Raw genomic sequence first — 22,781 nt, 5'->3', positions numbered from 1 at the left:
CTGTGACTATTAGGATAGGTGGGAACCTGGCAGAGACCTAGAAATGATTACAATGCTTCCAAATTTTCCTGGAAGCAAGTGGAAACATATGTGAAAATTGTATACATTTTTTCTTTGTTGATCTTAATTCTTTCCCATACTTTGTATTTAACATCATTTCCTTTTGTTCACTTCCACTCATTGCATGCTGTCAGCAGCTGCAACATTAAAAAGGAATGTTCCAACCAAATGAAACACAATAAATCATAGACAATATTTATTGGAAATCAGAGCAGGCATACATAACAAGTAATATTTAGCTCAGTAATTACTTGTCTCACTTCTCCTTGCAGAAATCAACCAGCAGGCTATTCTCTAGCATGTACTATTTTCCCACTGAAGGATAATATTAAGTGAGCATATTTTCCATTCCTTACCAATTAAAAGGCAGCTCTTACATGGCTTCAATTTTAGGGCTATACTATATGCATATTGGTCATATTGGTATTAGTGGAACTTAATCATACGCCTGGAGGCAACAACGTACATAAATGTATTCTCGGGGGAAAATGTTAGTTTTCACCTTTATTTGGATTGAACAGAATAATTTATTACAGGTGAATTTAACTCAATTTTAACTAGCAGGAAAAAAGATGTCTAAGACTCACAAATCTACTTCTTCACTCCTGATCTGTCTCCTTCAGCCCAAATTAAAATCTTACCTTCTCTTTCTGACATTTCCTTGTGGATGTCCAGCCATCAGCTTAAGCTCAACAGCCCAAGTCTGGGCTTCCTCCTGGCGAGGGATTGATTGGGAGGAGCACGGGGAGAGCCTGAGCCGGAGCTGCCTCCCAGTGAGAGATTTGGAATGCGGGAAGGAGAGCCCTGGGCTGCCTCCTGGTGAGGGATTCAGGAGGAAGAGAGCCTGACCCCAGGTGGTGGGACTCCAGCTATCAGCCCTGAGGCTGCAGGGCTCCAACTGTTCCCTTTATCCCCCCCTCCAGGGTGCACAGTCCGCCTTCTGCGTAAGTCACAGACACCAGGGCCTGACAGCCAGAGCTCTTAAATAAATAAATAAAGTACACAGCTGGTGTCTCTGGACATACTCCCACCCCTCCCTTGGGAGGCATGCCCAATAGTTTGAGAACCCCTGATCTAAAACATTTTAGTAATAATTAGCTACAGAAGTCAGCACTCAGATCCTTTTTGTTGGTGTGGCAGGGTGATGAGTGGCTTTTTTTCTACATCTTCTAGGTGGCAACCCTAAGGATGAGGGATAGGATACTCAAGCCGGGAAGCAGGAGAGAGGAGGGCCGCACACACCTACTAGGGAAGGAGATTAGATAGTCAAAGGGAGTCCAAAAAACATAGGCTATTATTTTTATTTACTGAAGGAAAATCTCACCTGAATCAAAGTTCAGAGAGACAGATTTTTCTTACTCCAAAATGTTTTCACTGGGGAGGCGTGTCATGCAATTCTTACCCAAACATTCTGCTGAAATGAGCTAGAGCACATTTATTTCATAAAAATACAATGCCTCCAAACTCATTCACTCCCAGAACTTGCCACCTGTTGAGTAACGCGTCAGGACAGCTCTGCATTGCTTTGCATATACTAGTCTGGGGGCGGACGGCGCCTGATACATGCCAGGAAGGAAGATTCCAGTCAGAAACGTGTATTTCACTTACAACAATGTCTCACTTCTCCATGCATCCTCCCCAACAAAATAAAACCAAAGTTCCCGGGAGGAATTTAACAGAAACTCTGGAGCCCTGGCTGAAAAGGCTGGTCCTGGATCAGCTCCCCGCTTCCACAAACTGCACTACGCTGCCTACCCTGCAGCAACCCAGCACCTGCGGCACGAGCCCATTGCCCCATCCCAGCCGGGTACTCTGGCCTCTTTGCGGGGCCCGAACGATGCTCTTTGTTCCGCACCTCCTGCAGCTGGGAGAGCAACGGGGCGGAGTTTCCCCTGGCACTTGCCGATGCCCCACCCCTTCCCGGGTCAGTGCCGGCTCCGCGTGCTGCTGGGGGGCGGTGCCTGCCTTTGCGTGGCCTAGCCCGGGTTCCCCAGTCTGCCCGCCCGCCCGCCGGCGCTGCTGGGCATGGCCGCCCCTAGCGCGCCGCCCCGCGCACGGGCTCTTCTGCAGCAGTGTTTGGCTTCCCGGCTGCAGGTGAAGCCCCCCGAGCCGGGCTCCGAGGCCGAGTGGGTGGAGGTAACGTGCGCAGCGGGCCGGCCCGCTCTGACGCTGTGTTTGTAAAGCCATCGCGCCTCTCCTTCCTGGTTGCTGCTGTCCGGCAGGGACAGTGCCTCTCTCCCGGCTGAACCCTCCCGCCGCTATCCGCTCGGCGTTTCCGCTCTGTTTGCAATGGGCCTGTTTGCCCCAAGCCCCAGCCCTGCTGCGCTGGGAGCGGTTAGCAGCGCAGCGTGTTTCTTGGGGAAGCCACGCGCCTACCTTGTCTTGTTCTGCTCCTTGGGGACCGGCTCCCCTGGCGCAGTGCAAGGCAGAACAGGGAAGCATTGGGCTTGTACTGTTCTCCCTTTCACCCCCAAGCAGCCCATTGCGAACATGCTGCTCCCTCGGCCATGGGCGTGTCTCTGGACCTAATTCTCCACCGTTTTGCCGCTGGTCTATCTACTTATACCTGTGCAATCTGTGTGTAAAATACCATCAGCTGGCACACGTTGTACAGATTCGAGTGCCCGTGTAAGGCTATGGAGAATCAGACCTCTGGGGTAGGCCTGTACATCATTTTGGGCAGGAACCTTGTCTGTTTTAGTAATCTCTTAGTAAGTGCCATGCAGAATGATGGCACTCTATGAATGTTTCTAATAGCCACTTTTCCTTCTCTCTGTTCTCCTGTGGCCATCATTAATGCACTAGTTGGTGGGAGCAGTTCATGTGTGGGGGATTATAAGATCCAGAAACAATTTGTTGGCCCAAGTTTTTTTTCTTTGTAATGCTTCCACAAAATCATATGTTTATGCCACATTGCCCCAGCCTACTCTTGAGTGAGTTAGGAGGTGGAGAGTAGCAATTGGAAAAGATACAGAGAGAATGCACAGAAAAATAGAGACAGTGACATTTCTGCAGTGGCCATAGTGAAAAGGGACAGTCCATTAATCATTACAAAGGGGACTCCAATTTACAGGATTGGGAACCACTGTTGTACCCTGCAGCATATATAAAATCTGATTCCTTCCTACTGTAACTCCAGCTGAAGTACACTAGGGATGAATTAGTCCCACTGTGTGGTATTTATTGTATTCAGAACTGTTGGTTTTCCCCATTATGAATGCCTTTTTCAGATATAAAATACAATTTGGGAATGTCAAAAAAACTGCATCCATGCAGCATTTGGAAATGTATCATGGGATATTCCCTACCAGATACTGTAAATGGTTCATTAGTACCAGAATGCTCTGTCTCCAGCAGTGGCCATTACCTGGTGCTTAAAAGAAAAGTAACCCTTACAGACAATTACAGTACTATATAAGTCTGAATCTAACAAGCTTCAGAGCACAATGGAAGATGTCTTATTTTGTTTGTTTTTGTCCTTAGATTTGATTTTATTCCAGATAAAAGGACAGTGGTTTTAGATTGTATCAGGGTGGATGGTTTTGAATAATGCCCTTTGAAAAACTGTATTTTCAGTAAGAACTTAGCTGCTATAGCAATAAAGAATCTAAAAATAAATATAATACTGTTCCCTTTCAGCTGTGTATTGCTATAGGTTTGAATGAGGGGTCAGGTGTAGCATTGTGAAAGTACTGCAAGACCCTGTGGTGATATGTGTTATTGTCGATGAGCACTGTTGCTAAATTTAATTCAGGTGTATATAGGACCCATCATTTTGTAGCCTATAAGAAAAGATTGCTGAAACACAAAGTCCAAAAAGGTGTGGCATAGGGGCTTAGACAAAAAAGAGGTAGACGTGCTAACATGTTTAAAAGACATAAATTTAAAGACAGAGTTAAAAGTAATTTTATGTTCTATACCTGCCCCTGAATCCACCTGCTACCAGTTTTTGTTGCTTTAGAATAATTTTCCACCTGTTTTTAAACTGTTTCTCTCCAGTTGCAAAAGAACCACATAAATAACAGAGAAAATAAGGCCTTCATACTGCAATGTGATGTGTGCAAGCTGACCCTTGTAGAGCACCATTGAAATCGTTGGGGCTCTGTGGGTGCAGAAGTCCACTTGCATGAATCATATTACAGAATCAGCATCTGCGTACAAGGAAAACAGCAAAATTGGCTAGGCACTAAGTAAATTAACTTAAATATTTTTCTCTTATCATTCCATTATAGTAATCTTAGGGATTTGTTGTAACAAGAATAGATAAAGTTTCAGAGGGAAATATGATTGACGATTGTGTCCCTTTACATATTCAGAAAAGAGGGATAAACTACAGTATGTTGTGATTTAAACCATTCCAAGAATGCTATGCTGTTTAAATAAATCTCTTATTTCACATTTTAAATTACACTGCTCTACAGCCAAAATGCTTCTGAAATAAATGTAGTCAAACTTTACTAATTCTGGGTCACTGAGAATGAAAATGATGCTTAAAATTTGTTGATTGGCTCTAGTTTTCAAGATATGCTATTGGGTCAGTATATACGACCCTTGACTTGGGAATGGCGGAGGATAAGTGAGTTATAAAGGGAAAGGATCTCAATTTAAACCAGAAATGACTAAAATACATCTTTGACTGGATCTGTGAATAAATCTATGACTGGGTTTGGACAGTACTTGCTTTTTAGGCAAAACAATGAATGATGCAATCTGAAGCTGGTATTGCGTCATACATGATATGAATTGCATCATGTTATTCCTAGAAGTCATGGATGATGCAATCAGAACGAAGCTTACATCACTCTGCTGAACAAATTGCCCTATATCAGCTTTAGAAATCATACAGTGTCGTGCTCTCTTATTTGTCAGTGTTTGATTTTGCAAAGGGACACATTTCTGTTTAGCCAAAGTGAGCAGAGATGCCTCGTACTTGTGTGAACAGTGCAGATAACTTCTGCTATGTTTGTGGTGAAGTGAGTTTTGCATCACAAAAGCACAGTATAACCGCTATGGTTAAGAAAGCCTATCACCTTTATTTTGGCTGCAAAATTGGAGATCAGGACAAGAGGTGGGCCCCACACATATGCTGCAACACTTGTGCAACAAATCTTCGCCAGTGGTTGAACAGGAAAAGGAAATCTATGCCTTTTGCAGTGCCAATGATTTGGAGAGAGCCAACAGATCATACCAGCAATTGTTACTTCTGCATGGTGCCTCCAGTTGGGAAAGGTGTGTCGAAGAAAAAGTGGACTGTGCATTATCCAAACATTCCATCAGCTATACGCCCAGTACCCCACGGAGAAGGACTGCCAGTTCCTTATGCACCAGAATCATTCTCACTTGAGTCAGACGAGGAAGAGGAAGAGGATGAAACTTCTGGTCCTGAACCATCAATGTCACAGGACCCACATTTTCTCCCATCCTCCTCCTCTGAACCACACCTCATAACACAAGGTGAACTGAATGATCTTGTCAGGGATTTGGAACTACCCAAGAGTAAGACAGAGCTGTTGGGCTCCAGACTACAGCAGTGGAATCTCCTGGCAGGTGATGTTAGGGTTTCCATGTTCCGTGACCGTCAAAAGGATCTTGTCCCATTCTTCTTCATGGAAGGTGATCTTGTAGTCTGCAACAACATCCATGGTGTGATGGCAGCCCTCAACATCGTTCACGATCCAGATGAGTGGAGACTGTTCATTGATTCATCGAAGACGAGTCTTAAAGCTGTTTTACTGCATAATGGCAATGTTTTGCCATCAATTCCAGTTGGTCATGCAGTCCATATGAAGGAAACCTATGACAACATAAAACAACTTTTGAGGTGCATAAACTATGACCAACATCAGTGGCAGCTTTGTGGCGATTTGAAGGTTGTTGCTCTCTTGCTTGGTCTGCAGACTGGATACACAAAGTACTGCTGTTTTCTCTGCGAATGGGATAGTCGTGCAAGAGATTCCCACTACATCAAGAAAGATTGGCCACTCCGACAGTCATTGGAGCCTGGGAGGAAAAGTGTTCAGCATCCACCACTTGTTGAATCAAGGAAGATTTTGTTACCACCCTTACACATCAAGCTGGGTCTGATGAAGAACTTTGTCAAGGCCATTGACAAAACACAAGCAGCTTTCAAGTACCTCCGTGGAAAATTTCCAAGGTTAAGTGAAGCTAAGATAAAGGAAGGTGTCTTTGTTGGTCCTCAGATTCGTGAACTTCTTCGAGATGATGCATTTGACCATGCACTGCGTGGCAAGGAAAAGACAGCATGGAAAGCCTTCCAGTTAGTGGCAATAAATTTTCTCGGAAACAACAAGGCAGACAACTACAGGTTGTTGGTAGAAGACCTCCTCAAGGCATACAAAAGCCTTGGTTGCAACATGTCACTAAAGATACATTTTTTGCACTCTCATCTAGATTTTTTTCCACCGAACTGCGGAGCAGTGAGCGACGAGCACGGCGAGCGATTTCACCAGGACATTGCAACAATGGAGAAACGCTATCAAGGCAAATGGAGCCCATCAATGCTTGCAGACTATTGCTGGACAGTGACGAGAGATGCTCCATTTAATGAATACAAGAGACGAGCCAAGAAGCGCCGAGTAGACACTGAATAGGACTAAACTATGTACAGAATAGTTTTTTGCCTTTTGTTTCATAATAAATTTTATTTATATAACCCTTTTGCTGATTTTTAAAGTGTTACATAAACAGGACAGGTGAAATATTATCATGTAAAGCAACCATAAACACATGAAAAGACCTAGGTTTACAATTTACGATTAAAACTCTACTATCTACACAATATACATAGACATAAAATGTAAAAACTTAAATATCTTAGAAACAGTAGCCAATCAGTTGTTTTAATTGTCATATTTGAATTCAGCACATCAAAATACATAATAAATAGCACATTTTATCTCTGAAGCAGATGACTTCTCAAAAATTGTAGACCAGTGTTATTTAACCTAAATCTGTGAAAGAGCAACATCCAATAGAGGAATTTGCGTGAGGAGTTGTACTATATAAACTAGCAGGTCCCTTCCAGCCATAAAATGTATTATCAGTGATCACTGCACTTGTATCTTCCCTAGGCATTTCACTGGTATTACAAGATGAGGCGAAAGCTAGTCACTCCACAGCAAAAAGTATGGAAAGAGCTGAATCCCTTAGCATGACCTTTCTTTAGAGGGCAGTGGAAGGTTTGATCAGTAATGAATTTCTGCCATTGTATTTTCTTACTATAATGTTACCACTTACATGCTCACCAACACAAAAATAAAAAAACTAAGACCCAGTAAACTATTACTGATACAAAATTTGCGTGGCTTGGTGATTTACAAGCAATTTAAAAACAACGTGTCCTTGCACTGAGGAGTTTATAATCTATTGTAAAATAAAATAGCACTTGATGTAGATAACCTTGAACAATTCCAGAGCCATATAAACTCACTACAGGTATTCCCAGAGTGTATGTTTGACAGTTCTTTCTTAAAAAGAAAGCCAACAGGTCTTTGTGGGCTCACTCTGGATGGAGAAAGGGTTTGAATGTACATTGCATTTACACTTATGTACCCATTCTTCCATAATCACTTTCATATCATAATGTTTCTCAGCAATAAATGACTCCAACAGTGGAATGGCCTATTCATGGGGAAACATACATTAGAAGGAATATATGTAATACAAATGAAGTCTTACAACAGAGTACGTGCAAACATAGGACTTCTCTTTTATACATGTAACAAAATAAGATGAAATCCAATGCTTTTCTTCACAATAATAAAAGTGAATACTGTTACAATAAATATAAAGTATGCAGTGGGAACTATCTGGACCACTTCTAATTTTATCTTGTACTGAAGCAGGATCATTCTGTGATTAAGGCACCAGATTGAGACTCAGGAGTTTGGTTCTTGGTTGTGCAACAGATTTCTTATGTTATTTTAGGCATGTCCATTAATCTCTCTGTGCTTTAGTTGCTCATGTGTAAAATGGGAATAATACTATTCTATCCCCGGGTATTGTTAAGAAAATTTCATATAAATATATGGGAAGTGTTCAGCTTCTGTAGAGGTGGGGGCCATGTTACAAGTACATAGAAAACCCTTATAATGACTTATTCTGCAATGAAAACTGGAACAAAATAAAATGTCAAAGAATAATTTACCTGACTACCCAATTTATCACAAGCTGACATCTTAATCATTATGGAAGGGTTCCTACTATATTACCAAACATATTATATTTTTCTGCAAAAGTTGTAGAGCGGAGATGAAAATACACCTTTTGCAGAATGCACGTGTTACAGCTGCTGAAAGCCTGCACATTTTTAGCTAACTGTGTGTGCTGCTTGCAGATTCAGATGAGAGTGCTTAGTGACCAACTGCTAAATAATCCTTTGGTATTAACATTACCTTGGGTAATGCCTGCCCTATAGCATTGTTATTAGCATCAGGTACATGCATTGTGCTGTGTATTTGAATATGTTTGCTTGGTGCCAGGTCTGAGAATTTTTAGTAAAAAAGCCAGGAGTGCCAGGGAACTTGCTGTGCTAGTCTATTTATACAGGCATTTTACTGACAATAGCAAATCCATATACAGTGTGGTTTCCCCATATAATCCTCTTGGGCACCCTTAGGCCACTATGCAGGTTTACAGCAATGGTTGTCCAGATCTAAATGTTTTGAATTTGTAACCCCCTTATTTATTTTATTTTGCTTCAGTTTTCTAGTGCTGAAGTTTGGACTGAACAGCCAATTGATTAGGCCTTGACTGTTTACAGAGCACTTTATGAACACCGTTGTTTTTGTTTCAGTTCAAAAAGCTTAAACATTCTGAGTTGCACCTCTTACTGGAAACAGACCATCTGACTGAATCTGTTCTTAGAGGATTTGATACAGTACCATTATTACTTAAGCCTTTAATAGTGTGTCCAGCTTGCCAAAACTTAATATACTCAAGACATTTTTTAAAAAATGAAATGTTTTGAATTGGAGTTGTGCACAGTTAAATATAGATAGGGGCTCAAAGGCCTTGCACCTGCAACATAAACTGAAGCTTCCCCCAGCAGCTTTAACTTACACTGGGACTATGCAGCTAAGAATCAGAGCGATACAATCCACTCTGTGTCAGCCCCCTTCTCTCCACTGTGCCCTAGCTTTGTATAGGTGCTGTGGAATACTGAGCCCAAAGTCTGTATCACCTTTTGCCATAAAAGGCTAGGCATGACTTGTCTCCAACAACTAGAGTGTTGCCCATTCCAAGGATTCAGAAATGAGAAGTCAGACCTCAAATCATGAGATTGGCTTGAGTTCCTTTTTTTAATTAGGGTTTTATTTTTACTTATTTGTTTGTATTTATTCCTTTTCTTTGCCTCAACATTTAGGCTATATTTGGTTCACATTTTCAAGGTTGTCTTTGTAGCAACAAGGGCTAAAAACTCTTTTTGCTGAGATTCTCATACAGTAGATGACCTCAGGGCAAGGACTTTAAGGAGAACATCAAATATTGGGAGATGTGGCAGAACTGATTATCTCTTACACTGTGTGCTATATACTGTAGGCATTTTTCTCTGGTATAATGGTATAAAAAGTATGATGTGATAAAATTTTGATTGGATTTTTCATTACAGATTTATTGGGTCTGTTTTACCAGGACCTTTTACAATATGTATTTTTTCCTTACCAATATCATAATGTTAATCTAATTCTGGAACTAATATGTAGGTGAGGCATATGTATCAATAATTGCAACTTTTGGAAATCTCTTCCAAATGTGTATCTCTCCTTCATCTGCTAGGAACAGATAGTATGGAATCACAGCAAAGCTCACTTGAACTTTGAGGAGTCTAACTTCTTAAATACTTAATGGAATTTGGAATTTAGAAAACTGCTATATATTATTCCACACTGGTCAAAATGAACTTTTTGGAAGGAATTATTTGGCTTTCCAAAAAATATCAGCATGGGACATTTTAGCCCCAAAGAAAATTCTTTATTAGGAAGTCAGCAACTGAAAAATAAATAGGGACTTAGAATGTGTTGCTTTTTTCACCCTTAGCCTTGAGCATACTGGTGAATCCGATACTAACGTATACAAGAGAACAAAGCAGAAGTCTTTACAAAAATAGTTAAGGAAACACAGTAACTGTTACCATAAGCTTAACAAAACAGAAGATATTTGTGAGTGATCTTTCAAAATGCCTTAAAAATTTGTTTGAGATACGGTATTTTGAGGTGATAAACTTCAAGTCCCATCACTGAACTGGGCAGCGTCTCCTAGGGTATGTCTATACTACCTGCCGGATCAGCGGGCAGCAATCGATCCAGCGGGAGTCGGTTTATTGCGTCTAGCGTAGTCTAGATGCAATAAATCGACCCCCGAGCGCTCTCCCGTCAACTCCTGTACTCCACCGCAACGAGAGGCGCAGGCAGAGTCAACGGGGGAGCGGCAGCAGTCGACTCACTGCAGTGAAGACACCGGGGTGAGTAGATCTAAGTACGTCGACTTCAGCTATGTTATTCACATAGCTGAAGTTGCGTAACTTAAATTAATCCCCCCCTCCTAGTGTAGACCAGGCCCTAGTTAGATGACTTTCAGTGGTTACTGCAAGTTGTACTCTGTTTTGCTTACAGAAAAAAATATGTTTCTCAGAAGAGTACTTGTTCCTTGAAACTACAGTGGTAGAGCCCTGGGTATTCTGTGCACATATGCTCACAGTAATTCCTCTTTTGCACACAGACCCTGTAGTTAAAGCAAAGATATTTAATTTTTTTTTCAATCAGACTAAAGGAATAAGGGACTGAGTACTTCACTTATATTGATGGGTGGAATGCCATTGGCTAAGGGCAGCGATGTTTGTCATTCTCCCTTAATGTAATCACAGTGGGCCACCTATGTGTGTTGAGGGATCTAAATGAGAGAGTGGAAAAATTCAGCACAGCATCTGCCTTACATTTTTTCCACCTCTGGGTCATGATCCCTTATGCACATAACTAGTTCTTACTCAAAACAAGTAGTTCCATTAAATAAGGATTAATCTCATAAGGAATTGTTTGGAGGTTTGGCCCTATATTTGTAACATTTCCTTAAGATCAGTTATTCTTCCTCTGTTGTGCAAAGCAAATTAATTTATCCGTTTAAAAAAATTAAGGGTGAAATCCTTGTTCCATTGAAATCAATGACTTCAGCCATGATAAAGTGATAAATTATGTTCTCAATAGTTTTAAATATTCTGTCATGATATTGGTCTCTGTGTTTAACAATCTGAGTATGTTTTTACAAAATTGTGATGTGATTGAATATTATGTTAATTTCCTGAGGTATAATCTACTAAATTAGCCATTACCATGATTATCACATTTCAAATGAAGATAAATTCATATTTAAACTGAAAGTGACTTATTTGCATGTTTGATAGGAGAAAAGCTTTGGTTATTATCTGTCTTGAAATTAAGCAATTGAATCCATTAGGTATGAATTGTTTCTGCTGCTTATTTTAATTACAGAGCATCTTTGAAGATACAGTGTCACTATTCATACCCGTCCATGGCTTGTTCCTCCATTAAGCCCAGCCTGGTCATGTCCCTGCATATGATGTCCCAGTGTCTAGTGAGTGGTTGGCCTCTAGGTCAAACTCACCTTGATTGTGTTTGCATTATTTTCTTTGTCATGCTACCATCTGTTTGGCTTCTGCAGTGTGCCTATTATTGTAATCTTTTTGATTGTAGTCAGTCCTATAACCTGATTTCACACCCTACTCTCCTAACTTCATTTGTCTTAAAATCATTCCACTTTACAACTGATTCTTTCAAAACACCGTCATCTCTGTTGCGTCCCTAGTCTTTTGATGTCTGTTTCATTTACTGCACTCTCCAGACCATGGAGTAGTACTGTTAGTACACCAGTTTGATAAATTTTCACTCTGGTACCAAATATAATGCTTTCATAAGTCCATAAATTATCAGTTTCTGTGCAGCACTTGTGGGTATGGCACATCTCTTTTTAATCTCATCCTTCATGGAACCATCAACACTGATCAAGATTCCTAGGAACATGTAAGATTCTGTTTGTTCCATGACTCCACTACTGCTGCATTTCAGCACTCATTCCCTTGTCCCTTTTCTAAGATGCAACCACTTTGTCGTCTTGGCATTTATTGTAAGTCCAAGTCGACTACACCAGTTTTCAAGTTAGCAAAGAGTATCATCGTTAATTCAGATGTGTCTGCCAGTTGTTGTCCTCTGTATAGGTTAAGGAGTTTAACTAGATTGTCCAATCTCATGTCCTCCAATTTGGCTGATATTCTTAATGTCCAGTTTAAGAACATGATGACAAGTGACAGTGATTCCATGCCCCTTTGTCTTACACCAAATTTTTACTTAAACCAGTTGCTTAATTTTCCACCAATTTTTATGGCACTGCAGGAGTCTTATACATAGCTATTATAATTGTAGTGATCTCATCTGGAACTTGATATGATTTTGCTACTTTCCATAATGCTTCCCTCCAAACTGAATCATATGCCTTCATGCAGTCAATGAAAAGAGCAAAATCTTTAATCCCCTTTCTCACTTTTTCCCATCCACTATTGGAGCATGGATATGTGATCAATGCAACATTGGCCTGTTCCTTTCTTGCTACTTACCCATAATCTGTTGAAAATTACTTTCATTGTGATTTTTCCCAATACTGACAATAAGCTTGCACCTCTATAATTCTTTGGATCTCCTTTCTTTAAGATTGTTACTGTTACCTTTAGCTAGTCGTCTGGTACCTCCTGTTGCTCCCATAACTAGTAACTTTTTTTCTAATGCTGTGATAGCACTTGTCCTGCCAACTTTTACCAGCTCAGATGTTATATTGTCTATTCCTATTTTTAACTGTTTCACTGTTCTTTCTGTATCTTCTTCTGATGGTAGTTCAGTGCTGATATCTGTTCTGCCTTACCAGCTGCCTTGTTCATCTAGAACAGTGGTTCCCAAACTGGGGTTCGTGAACCCCTGGGGGTTCACGAAATGTTACAGGGGGTTCTCGGAAAAAAATTCCCTAATGGCGGACAGAGCTTTCCTTAGGGACCCTGGGCAGCACAGGGCCAACAGCCTGGAGCCACTGGACTTCCACGAGCTAAGCAGATCAAAGCAAGCATATCTATCACACTGAGGAGATTTAAACTTCAAGACTCCTTATAAGAAATGGAAAGGGAGGTGGATATTTTTTGCTGTTTTTAAAATTAAATAGGCAGCTAGTATTGGGTTTTTTTTTTAATTATTATGAAGAACAAGTTTAAGTTTTGTTGTAACGTGCATTGTTTGCCTGGACTGCTAAAGACCTGAATGCTTGGGTAGGAGGAACTCTTTGAGTTGGCTTCTTAAATACCTTCATGATGTTTCACATCTGATATTCCTTGATGAAACATAGGAGCCTTGTCTTATAACAGGCTTATTCAAAGTGATACAAGCTACGAAAGTGAGCTCTTGGAAGAGTGTTGCCATTTTCATAATGTAATAAAAATACTGTAATGATAAATAATAATAAATAATAAATAGTGTGTAATATGCATGTCATCAAAACAAATGTTATATTTCCCAGATCACTGCTTTTATCATTTATACTCAGATAAAGAAGAAAATCCCTGGAAATATACATTTTTAGGAGGGGGTTCCCGAGACTCGACATTTTAGTGAAAGGGGTTCACAGGTTGTTGAAGTTCGGGAACCACTGATCTAGAACATTTAGAATGCTTGAAGCTGAATGATCTGCAGTGCTCAGCATTTTATCAAAATGCTCCTTCCATACTTCCGGCATGACTTGAGTATTTGTTGTCAGTCCACCAGTAGCTTATTTTACTGCTTGCATTGTTGAGCTGATGTTTCCATGCAACTTACCCTTTTTGTATACTGTTTTCATATCTTGTTTTCTTGATGCCTCCTCGAGTTATTGTGCCTCTTCTTTCCAAAACTATTTCTTGTCCAATCTTTGTGATTTCTTCACCCCTCTGTATAAAGCTTTTACTTCTGCTTTTCCAGTAGTCTTGTCTTGGTTACACTTTTCCAGTAATTTTCTTGTTTTATTGCTTGTTTGTTTGCTTACGCCTTCCAGCAACTCTTCTGCTGTGTTTTGTATTGCTTTCTTGTATATTTCCCATCTGGTCTGCAGTGAGATTTCTTCATCATTCAAATTAATGTTCTGAAACATCCTCCAAGCATCACCTTGTGTGCTTCCCTCAGAGAGCTACTGGCACACTCGGCACTTCTATAGAATCTAACATCCAACAATGATTGACTATGCCAGGGGTGGCCAACCTGAGCCTGAGAAGGAGCCAGAATTTACCAATGTATGTTTCCAAAGAGCCACAGTAATACTTCAGCAGTCCCCCATCAGCTTCACACACACACACCCAGCTCCCAGAGCCTCCCACCCACCGGCAGCCCCGCCAATCAGCGCCTCCTTCTCCCTTCTTGCACCTCCCGATCAGCTGTTTTGTGGCGGGCAGGAGGCTCTGGGGGGGAGGGGGAGGAGCGAGGGCATGGCAGGCTCAGGGGAGGGGGTGGAGTGGGGGCAGGGCCTGTGGCAGAGCCAGGGGTTGAGCAGTGAGCACCACCTGGCACACTGGAAAATTGGCGCCTCTAGCTCCAGCCCCGGAGTCGGTGCCTATGCAAGGAGCCACATATTAACTTCTGAAGAGCCGCATGTGGCTCCAGAGCCACAGGTTGGCCACCCCTGGACTATGCCTTTTCCTGATAATGTGATCAATGTGGTTTTTGGTTTGACCATCTGGTGAGTTCCATGTAACCTCATGCATGTCTTTGTGAGGAAGCCAAGTACCACCAATAATCAGATTGTGCATTTCATAGCAAGTTCATAATCTTTCCCCATTATCATTTCCTGTCTTGATGCCATGTTGTCTATCACTGTTCATTTGCTTACCATGTCTGCTACCAGCTTTTGCATTCAGATCTCCCATTATCAAAGGAATCTCATCTACATTGCTATCTAGCTGTTGATAAAACACATCCTTCTCTTCCTCTTTTGCTGTTTCCGTTGGTGCATAACAGCAGATCAGAATTATGCATAGTTTATTGTAGGCAGTAGTAAACCATGTTATGACAATCCGCTCAGACATTGGTTTCTGCTGTTGAAGCTGACTATTCTCTTATTCACTGCTATAGCAACACCATCTCTATGATTCATTTGCCCACTTGAATGTCCAGAATAAAGGAAAGTGTAGTTTCCAACTGTCATCTTTCCTGTGCCCAGCCAGTGTGTCTCCCATATGGCAGCAAGGGAAGCTTGTAACTTCCTTAACTCCTCCACTATGAGCTCAGTCTGGTCTGGAGTCAATCGAGTTCTAATATTCCAGCTCACAATATGTATAATATATGTAGCTATTATCCGAAATCCATGACCCACTTCCATTTGTTAGGTCTGGGTTGAAATCTGTTTAAATCAGTTTGGTTTGTTGTTCTGTTTCTATAACAATTGAGTTTCAGCTATAATGGTTTGTTAGGCCAGTCCACCCTATCCGGTTCATAGGAATGTCTTGTCATAGCCTGCTAGGTACAGATATCAGTAGTTCCACCCTAGTTTACTTGCGTTCCAAGGCGAATGATCTTGGACTGCTCAGTTTTGAAATCAGGGGTTTCCCGTCTCCTAGACAGACTTGCTTGAAGAGGCTCTGAAATTAAATGAGTTTTCTATCTCCTAGATACTCTTGTTTCATAGCATCTTATTCCGTAACCCCTTCTGGGTTTTCCCCATTCACCATGCAGTGGACTTGTCTCTATGCCATTGGATCCCAGCATGAGGAAGAATTGTATATCTGCTTTTAATTTTAGCCTGTGTATTAATATATTGTAAATTCCAATTAAATTTGGGTTAATGTACAGATAATGGATTGTCTTTAATTGTCTTTAATTATATTAGTAAGTACTGTGCAGATATATAAACATATACACAATACTTTTTTTGTGTGTGTGCAATCTTTCATAGATCCAAAGAGGACTGGTTATCTACATATGCTTCTTCAAAGGAGCCAGTGAGGAACTCATTCCAAAAATGGGTATGTTTTATTATTGGTATTCTTACAATAAGGGATAAGCAAAAAATAATGGGCTTAATTATCCAGCAGCTAAATGCATGGAGAAGCTACAGAATCAGGCCCAGTATGAGGTATGACTGGAGAGGGCAATAAGAACAATATCTTTCAAAACAAACTTTGTAAATGAGAACCTGTAAATTGCAAAATTCACTCCATACTGAAATTATTCTGAGCTGGTAATTTTATTCTGAGTTCTACCTTGTATCTCCCCAGTCATGAGTAGCAGGTAAGCCAAACCCTGGTTGTTCAGCTCCTTATCCTTAGTGAAGAAACTCATTTCTAGTCTCCTTTAATGTCCTCCTTTCAGTGACTGTTTTGGCATAGCTCTGTAGAGAAGCTCTGTATAGAAGTCCATCAAGCTTGATGACATCAAGCTCCCTGCCTTATGGCTGCTCAGGGGATTAGCTCTGTTCAAGATCTGACACCATCTTCCGTCATTTTCTCTCACTACGGTCCCTTTAGCTCTCTGGGACTCATTCTTTGTGAGTGCTCCCTCTTTGTGACTTGGCCCTCTGCCCAGGTCATTATATGTGTTTCCCCTTCAGGGTGTATCAAAATCTCAGGATTGACTGTCAGGCTACCTTTCCAGGCTGTCCTATAATTCAGGACTATGCCACTTTCCTCAGTGGCAGGTAGGGGAATCCAGGCCCACCCACTACTGTGTTCCAGCACAGGTGTTATGCTATACAAAGCACACAGGATCTTTTCTGGGGGGCGGGAGGCAAATACGCCGCATTTATTGAAAATACAACAGTTAGCATATGCTACACACACACACAGTCCTGCCAGTTGATGTTTATAGTTACCAGTCTGTTGTCACTCTAGTCAATCTAATGGAGCTGGGCTCTATCGGTCACGATCCGATGCTTAGCAGGACTGAACCCAAAGTTCCATGGCAAAACACCCCAACTTTATAGTTGTAAATTCCCCTTTGAGTCTATGCATTTTGCAATGTCATCCTGTAATCATTAGTCCCTAAGTGGTGTTAATCTTGGGGTTTTCTGCTGTTATCATTTGATGGTTATTGTCGGGCTTCCCATCGTTATCTCCTATTTGTTGTCTCGCCTTCGGGGGTGCCTGCCTCACCTCTGAGGTCGTCAATGCTGCTAACATGTTTAGCATCAGATACAGTGGACGTTTTCTGATTGTCTCCTGGGCTTTCCAAGTCTCTCCTCTCACTTTTTCTTGACCATCTGGACATTTGTGATGACTTTCACACCTTATCTTTTCCTGATGCATGCATTCCTCATTCACACAAACAATCTCTTACAGAAACCTTTAAAGGTATACAGACAGCAGTATTTTATATTCAGCAGAATACATTGTAAGTCAAGCCTTGCTAAATCTTATAACTAAAACAATTCACATTGGGGCTTCAGGCCCTCAACATTCCTCTAATCTCCTTAACATAGATACAATACAAGATCCTGTCTCTTACTTACTAAAACCTTAAAACAAAGAAATGTATATTTAACTAGAGTGCCTAATTTGTAATACATATAGGAAACCATAGTAGACATTATAACTTATCCTAAAACAAAAGGGTGCCCATAATCAGTCATAAGGATTGTTCTGGTCTGTCATTCCTTTCTGCTATTCAAAAAGGGTGGCTGGCAGGATGAAATCAAATCATACATTAATTCTCATAGTACAATTATAAAATCCTGCTCCTACACAGGGACCCTCTGTTCAGCAACCACAGTCTGCTTACTCCCAGACCCCATTACTATTTCCCTGTGCTCCTTCCTATTTTCTCTTCTAGCTCTGGCCCCGCGAGGTTACTAGCAGAGCACCCTCTGCTCCCTGTGGCTATTTAACTTTTTTCAGGGTCTTGCCAGAGTGCCTATTCTAAGCACACCTCCCTTCTCCCAGGCAGTGACTGCAGACTCCTTCCCCTGCAGCTTCCTTTTGTTCTCAGCTTGCTGGTTTTGTACCAGCCCAGCATACACCTGTTCACCTGAGCTTCATCTTCTAAGGACTTGGCTGTCTACCCTAATTCTTTCCCAGGGCGTGCCTGTTAGGTTAACTAGCCCCTTTCCTGCTACGTTAACCTTTTCAGGTGAGGTGTGGAATGAATACCCCATCACAATAACATGCTAGAAAATCTGATCCAAATGATCATATGGTTCCTTTTGTGACATATTACTTATATGGATGTTAAGGGAATGATTTGGATCCAAGATGCAGTTGAACATCTAGAGAAAATAACCTTTCAAATGACACATGGCATGACCTTCAGTTCCTAATCAATCAGACTCCAAAGAGAGACTGCTGAACTCGAATTAATATGCAAATTAGACACAATTAACTTAGGCCTAAACAGAGACTGGGAATGGTTGGGTCATTACACTAATTGAATGTTTTCCCCCATGTTAAGTTCTCCTCACACCTTCTATGGGTCATCTCAATTATCACTTCAAAGTTTTTTCTTCTGCTGCTACTGATAGCTCATCTCAATTGATTGGCCTCTTACAATTGGTATGCGTATTTCCACCTTTTCATGTTCTCTGTATGTATAAATATCTTCTGTCTGTGTGTTCCACTCTATGCATCTGAAGAAGTGAGCTGCAGCCTACGAAAGCTTATGCTGAAATAAATTTGTTAGTCTCTAAGGTGCCACAAGTACTCCTGTTCTTTTAATCAATTAGGAGTATTTTAATACCCACCTCACTATATATTCAGGTTATAATGATGTACCGTGAGCCAGCAGAAGGAGTTGGGTAAAATTATTTTCTTCCCTTTTCTTATCAGAAATATTAGGTATATAGTTGGACATTAAAATTCAGGCATAGTTCTCAAGATAAAAAAAAATATAGCAGTGTCTGCAGCTCCTTGCTTCTTGACAGCATAAGTCTTAATATTTGCATCAGGATAGAGATGCTAGGAATAAGGTCAGTTGTTAATGGTGTTTTTTCTCTGTCACTATCCTATGCATCCTTTATTTTCTGTTTCATTTCTTCACTTTCCTTGTTTTTTAGAAGTAGAGATGGATTACCAATGCATTACAATTATCTCTTTGCTTAGGAGCATTTTTTGGGCAACAGTGATATAGTAGCAGTTTGACTAGACTGTGTGGTCACAGAATATTTCAAGCTATTTGCTAGTGCTAGCAGAAAGACCGCACTGTGCAAAAGCACAGATGCAGAAGTGCTGAAGGAATGTTGTGCTTGTGAAAATTCCATGGGGATGTCACTGGAGAACAAAATAGTTTTTCATAGCAAAACTGATACATCCAGGGCAGCAGCAGCAGTGCAAGTTTCCCCATACTGCCCACTAACATAATCTGACAGTGATTTAAAGAATAGCTCATTCTCTGTGAGCAATTCAATCCTTGCCCTTACTGGGACGCCAGTGACCCTACCAGTTATTTCTAGGGCCCTATCAAATTCACAGTCCATTTTGGTCAGTTTCATGATTTTAAAAATCGTAAATTTAATGATTTCAGCTATTTAAATCTGAAATTTCACGCTGTTGTAATTGGTAGGGGGTCCTGACCCAAAAAGGAGTTGTGGAGGGTCACAAGGTTATTGTAGGGGGGGTTGCGGTACTTCTACCCTTACTTCTGCGCTGCAGCTGCAGAGCGGTGGCTGCTGGCCAGGAGCCCAGCTCTGAAGGCAGAGCAACCGCCAGCAGCAGAGCAGAAGTAAGGATGGCATGGTATGGTATTGCCACCCTTACTTCTGCGCTGCTGCGTGAAGAGCTGGGCCTTCAGTCAGCAGCCTTCACTGTCTGGCCACCCAGCTCTGAAGGCAGCGCAGAAGTAAGGGTGCAATAGTGTAACCCCCCGTAAAATAACCTTGCAACCTCCCTGCAACTCCCTTTTGGTCAGGACCCCCAATTTGAGAAACCCTGGTCTTCCCCATAAAATTTGTGTGCTTTTACCCTATACTATACACAAGACCAGATTTCATGGTCCGTGATGTGTTTTTCATGGCTGTGAATTTGGTAGGTCCCTAGTTATTTCCCATTGTTATGGTGGGTTTGTGGCATGGAGGCCTCTTCACTGACAACTGGAAGGGAAAAACAACTTGGTTCGCATTGCTATCAGATGGCACAGCTTTCAGTTTCTGCTGTTCTGACTTGCACTTGAACTAGTGACCTAGAGAAGAAAGGCTGAGTTTCCATTAACAGTTTTTTAAGTCACCACAGTGTCTATTTTATTAGTTACGTAATCTTTCTAGTTAGTAGTACATTTTCCTTATGTGAATTTTAAAGTTATTTAAAAGAATAGCTGGTTTCTGAATCATAATCCCACCTGTACCTCATTCAAACATCAGCCCTCAGAGAAATTTACATGGGTTTGGAGAGGGATGATGTGGGTTTCCCATTCTTGTATCCCATGTGTGGGGCAGGGGAGTGCCAGGGGAAAATAAATGAGGAGATGATATGTTCTATAATAAGCATACTATGGAAAAAGGGGTATAAGGTAAATAGAATTATGATTGCCTGTTTGTGTATATTATGGTTCAAGGATGAAATCTACTTTTGGCCTCTCCCACAGTCTCTTTGTGGGCACCTGTTGTGACAGACCTACAACTGTGCTTTTCTCAGAATGGAGTCCCACATTCACCTCACTTCAGATGGGACTGACTATTCTACACTACCCTCTGTTTACCAGCCATATTATCTCAGCAGGCCCAAGAGGGTTTGGCTCACACTGTTGACTTCTCTCTGGAAGTTTGTGACTAGTGTGAAATTACAGTGACTCAGGACAGCTACTTCAAAACAAGTATTATTTATTGGTCTTCAGGTATATACCAGAGAGAAAAGGGTTAAAAATTACAAAAGCCTACACATATATTCTCTTACCTATACTTAACCTTTCCTTGCCATTTTAAGTAGGCCCCACTTAACCCAGGCAACCCCAACAGTGGGGCTGGATGAGACAAGCTTCTGCATCTCTGATAGGCTGACTCCGGAATCAGTGTCCCTCAGGCTGTCTTTTATCCATTTCAAAGTTCCTTTGTTCAAGAGTTCCTGCCTGAGGATTTCCTGAGGTTTCCAGCAGGGCTCCTGAACCTGGTTAAACTGCTTTATGCAGTTCTTCACCAGAGGGGGTCAGGGTTCGTCTCCCCAGAGTAGATTCAGTGTATTGGCCCTTTGAACACCAGGCAGAGCCATGTTCCTGGAGTCCTGAGGAAAGCTGCAGCTGGAATTAACCATTTGGGTTCCATAGAGTTAGCCACCCCACAATAACCATCAAGTCCACAGATGTATTAATACATCAAGTTAATACAGATATCTCCCATGTTCTTCACAATATATAAAAACTTTCTTCAGTATGGAAAGTACTGATCTGTGGTTAATATTAACTGTATGGAGATATAATATTTGCCTGATGTGCATTGATTGATTAATCTTCAGATTTTTTTTCACCTTAGAATATAAATTTCTCTTCACAGCTCTGCTATGTAATTTGATTATTAAAGTTCAAATATAGACATTGTAATGAACCATTTTAAAATGTTTTATTTGAATACATTCTCTTAACCATCCTGACTGAAGTATTTGTTAATATATTGCTTTTCACAGTTATAGTAGGTTTAAGATTAACTAATTTTAGACACACAGTACATTTTTTAATTTAATTTTATTTGATTTTTTTTGTTTTGCAGTTAATACGCTGTTGAATGTTAAATTAAGTGAAACTGAAAGTGGAAAGTATGTTTCTCTTCTGGATTTACCAGGCAACTTATTAATAATACCCCAAGCTACACTGGGTGGTAGACTGAAAGGAAGAAATATGCAGTACCATTCCAACATTGAAAAAGAAAAAGGGATGGAGCTTTATTCCCATTTTGTAACATTGTGTGAAAAAGAACTGGCTGCTAATATGAAATGTGCTGAAGCAGGTGTTGTTGTCAAGTATGGCACATATGGAAACAGACAGGTGTTAAAACTGGATACAAATGGACCTTTCACTCATATGATTGAATTTTGAAAAATCAATTTTATGTATAGTATTATCCAGCAACTGTAGAATTTCTCATTTATAAGGGACAATGTGCTTAAATTGATTGGAATGTGAAGAAACAGACATGTTGTTTCAATAAATTTACACAAGTGTTGTCCAGCCCATGAAATACATTGATTATTAAAAATGAGTCTGACATTCTCATGTGTCTTACCCATTTGTGTATCTGAAATATTTTGTTAATAATGATTACTTAAGATTCATTGTAGTGAAAATATGTAAAGCAGTTCTTTTTAAATATATTTAAGATGGGAATAATACATATTTTTGTTGCTTTAAAAAACATGAAGAAAGGTTTAAATTTATTAGGAAGTAGATTAAAAAATTTGGGGGAAAAGGGGGAGCCTATACAGAAGGGATCAATTCCCCAGGTTCAATTCTCCATTCCTCAGTGATGTGGGCAAGTCATTTAGCCTTTCTGTTCCTCAGTTCCCCATCTGTAAAATAGTAATAACAGTACTTTCCTATCTCACTGTGGTGTTGTCTGAATAAGTATATTAAAGATTGTGAGGCATTCAGACACTACAATAATGGGGGCCATATTAGATCAATTGAACGCACACACAAACCCCACAACCAGAATGGTGCAGGGAAGATGTCTTCTGTGGTGGCACTAGGACCCATACAGCACATCCCTGCCTCCAGTCA

At 40.8% G+C, this 22,781-nt stretch overlaps 1 protein-coding gene across 2 annotated transcripts; it reads left to right on the top strand.

Annotated features, from left to right (window-relative positions):
* The first annotated feature begins 2,071 nt into the window (after positions 1-2,071).
* DTD2 (D-aminoacyl-tRNA deacylase 2) lies at positions 2,072-22,274 on the top strand. Of its 2 annotated transcripts, none has more exons than XM_024195948.3 (3): positions 2,072-2,154; positions 16,051-16,120; positions 21,775-22,274. In XM_024195948.3, exons 1-3 carry the CDS (start codon positions 2,086-2,088, stop codon positions 22,098-22,100), a joined length of 465 nt encoding a protein of 154 aa, XP_024051716.2. In that variant the 5' UTR covers positions 2,072-2,085; the 3' UTR covers positions 22,101-22,274. The 2 variants fall into 2 exon arrangements, with proteins under 2 accessions (XP_024051716.2, XP_024051715.2); XM_024195947.3 differs by having other exon boundaries at positions 2,072-2,196.
* Positions 22,275-22,781: the final 507 nt, after the last annotated feature.

The sequence above is a fragment of the Terrapene carolina genome, unplaced genomic scaffold (assembly GCF_002925995.2).
Source record: "Terrapene carolina triunguis isolate 2854851 unplaced genomic scaffold, T_m_triunguis-2.0 Scaffold96, whole genome shotgun sequence".
Lineage (NCBI taxonomy): Eukaryota > Metazoa > Chordata > Testudines > Emydidae > Terrapene > Terrapene triunguis.
This window is presented reverse-complemented; position numbering and strand designations above follow the sequence as displayed.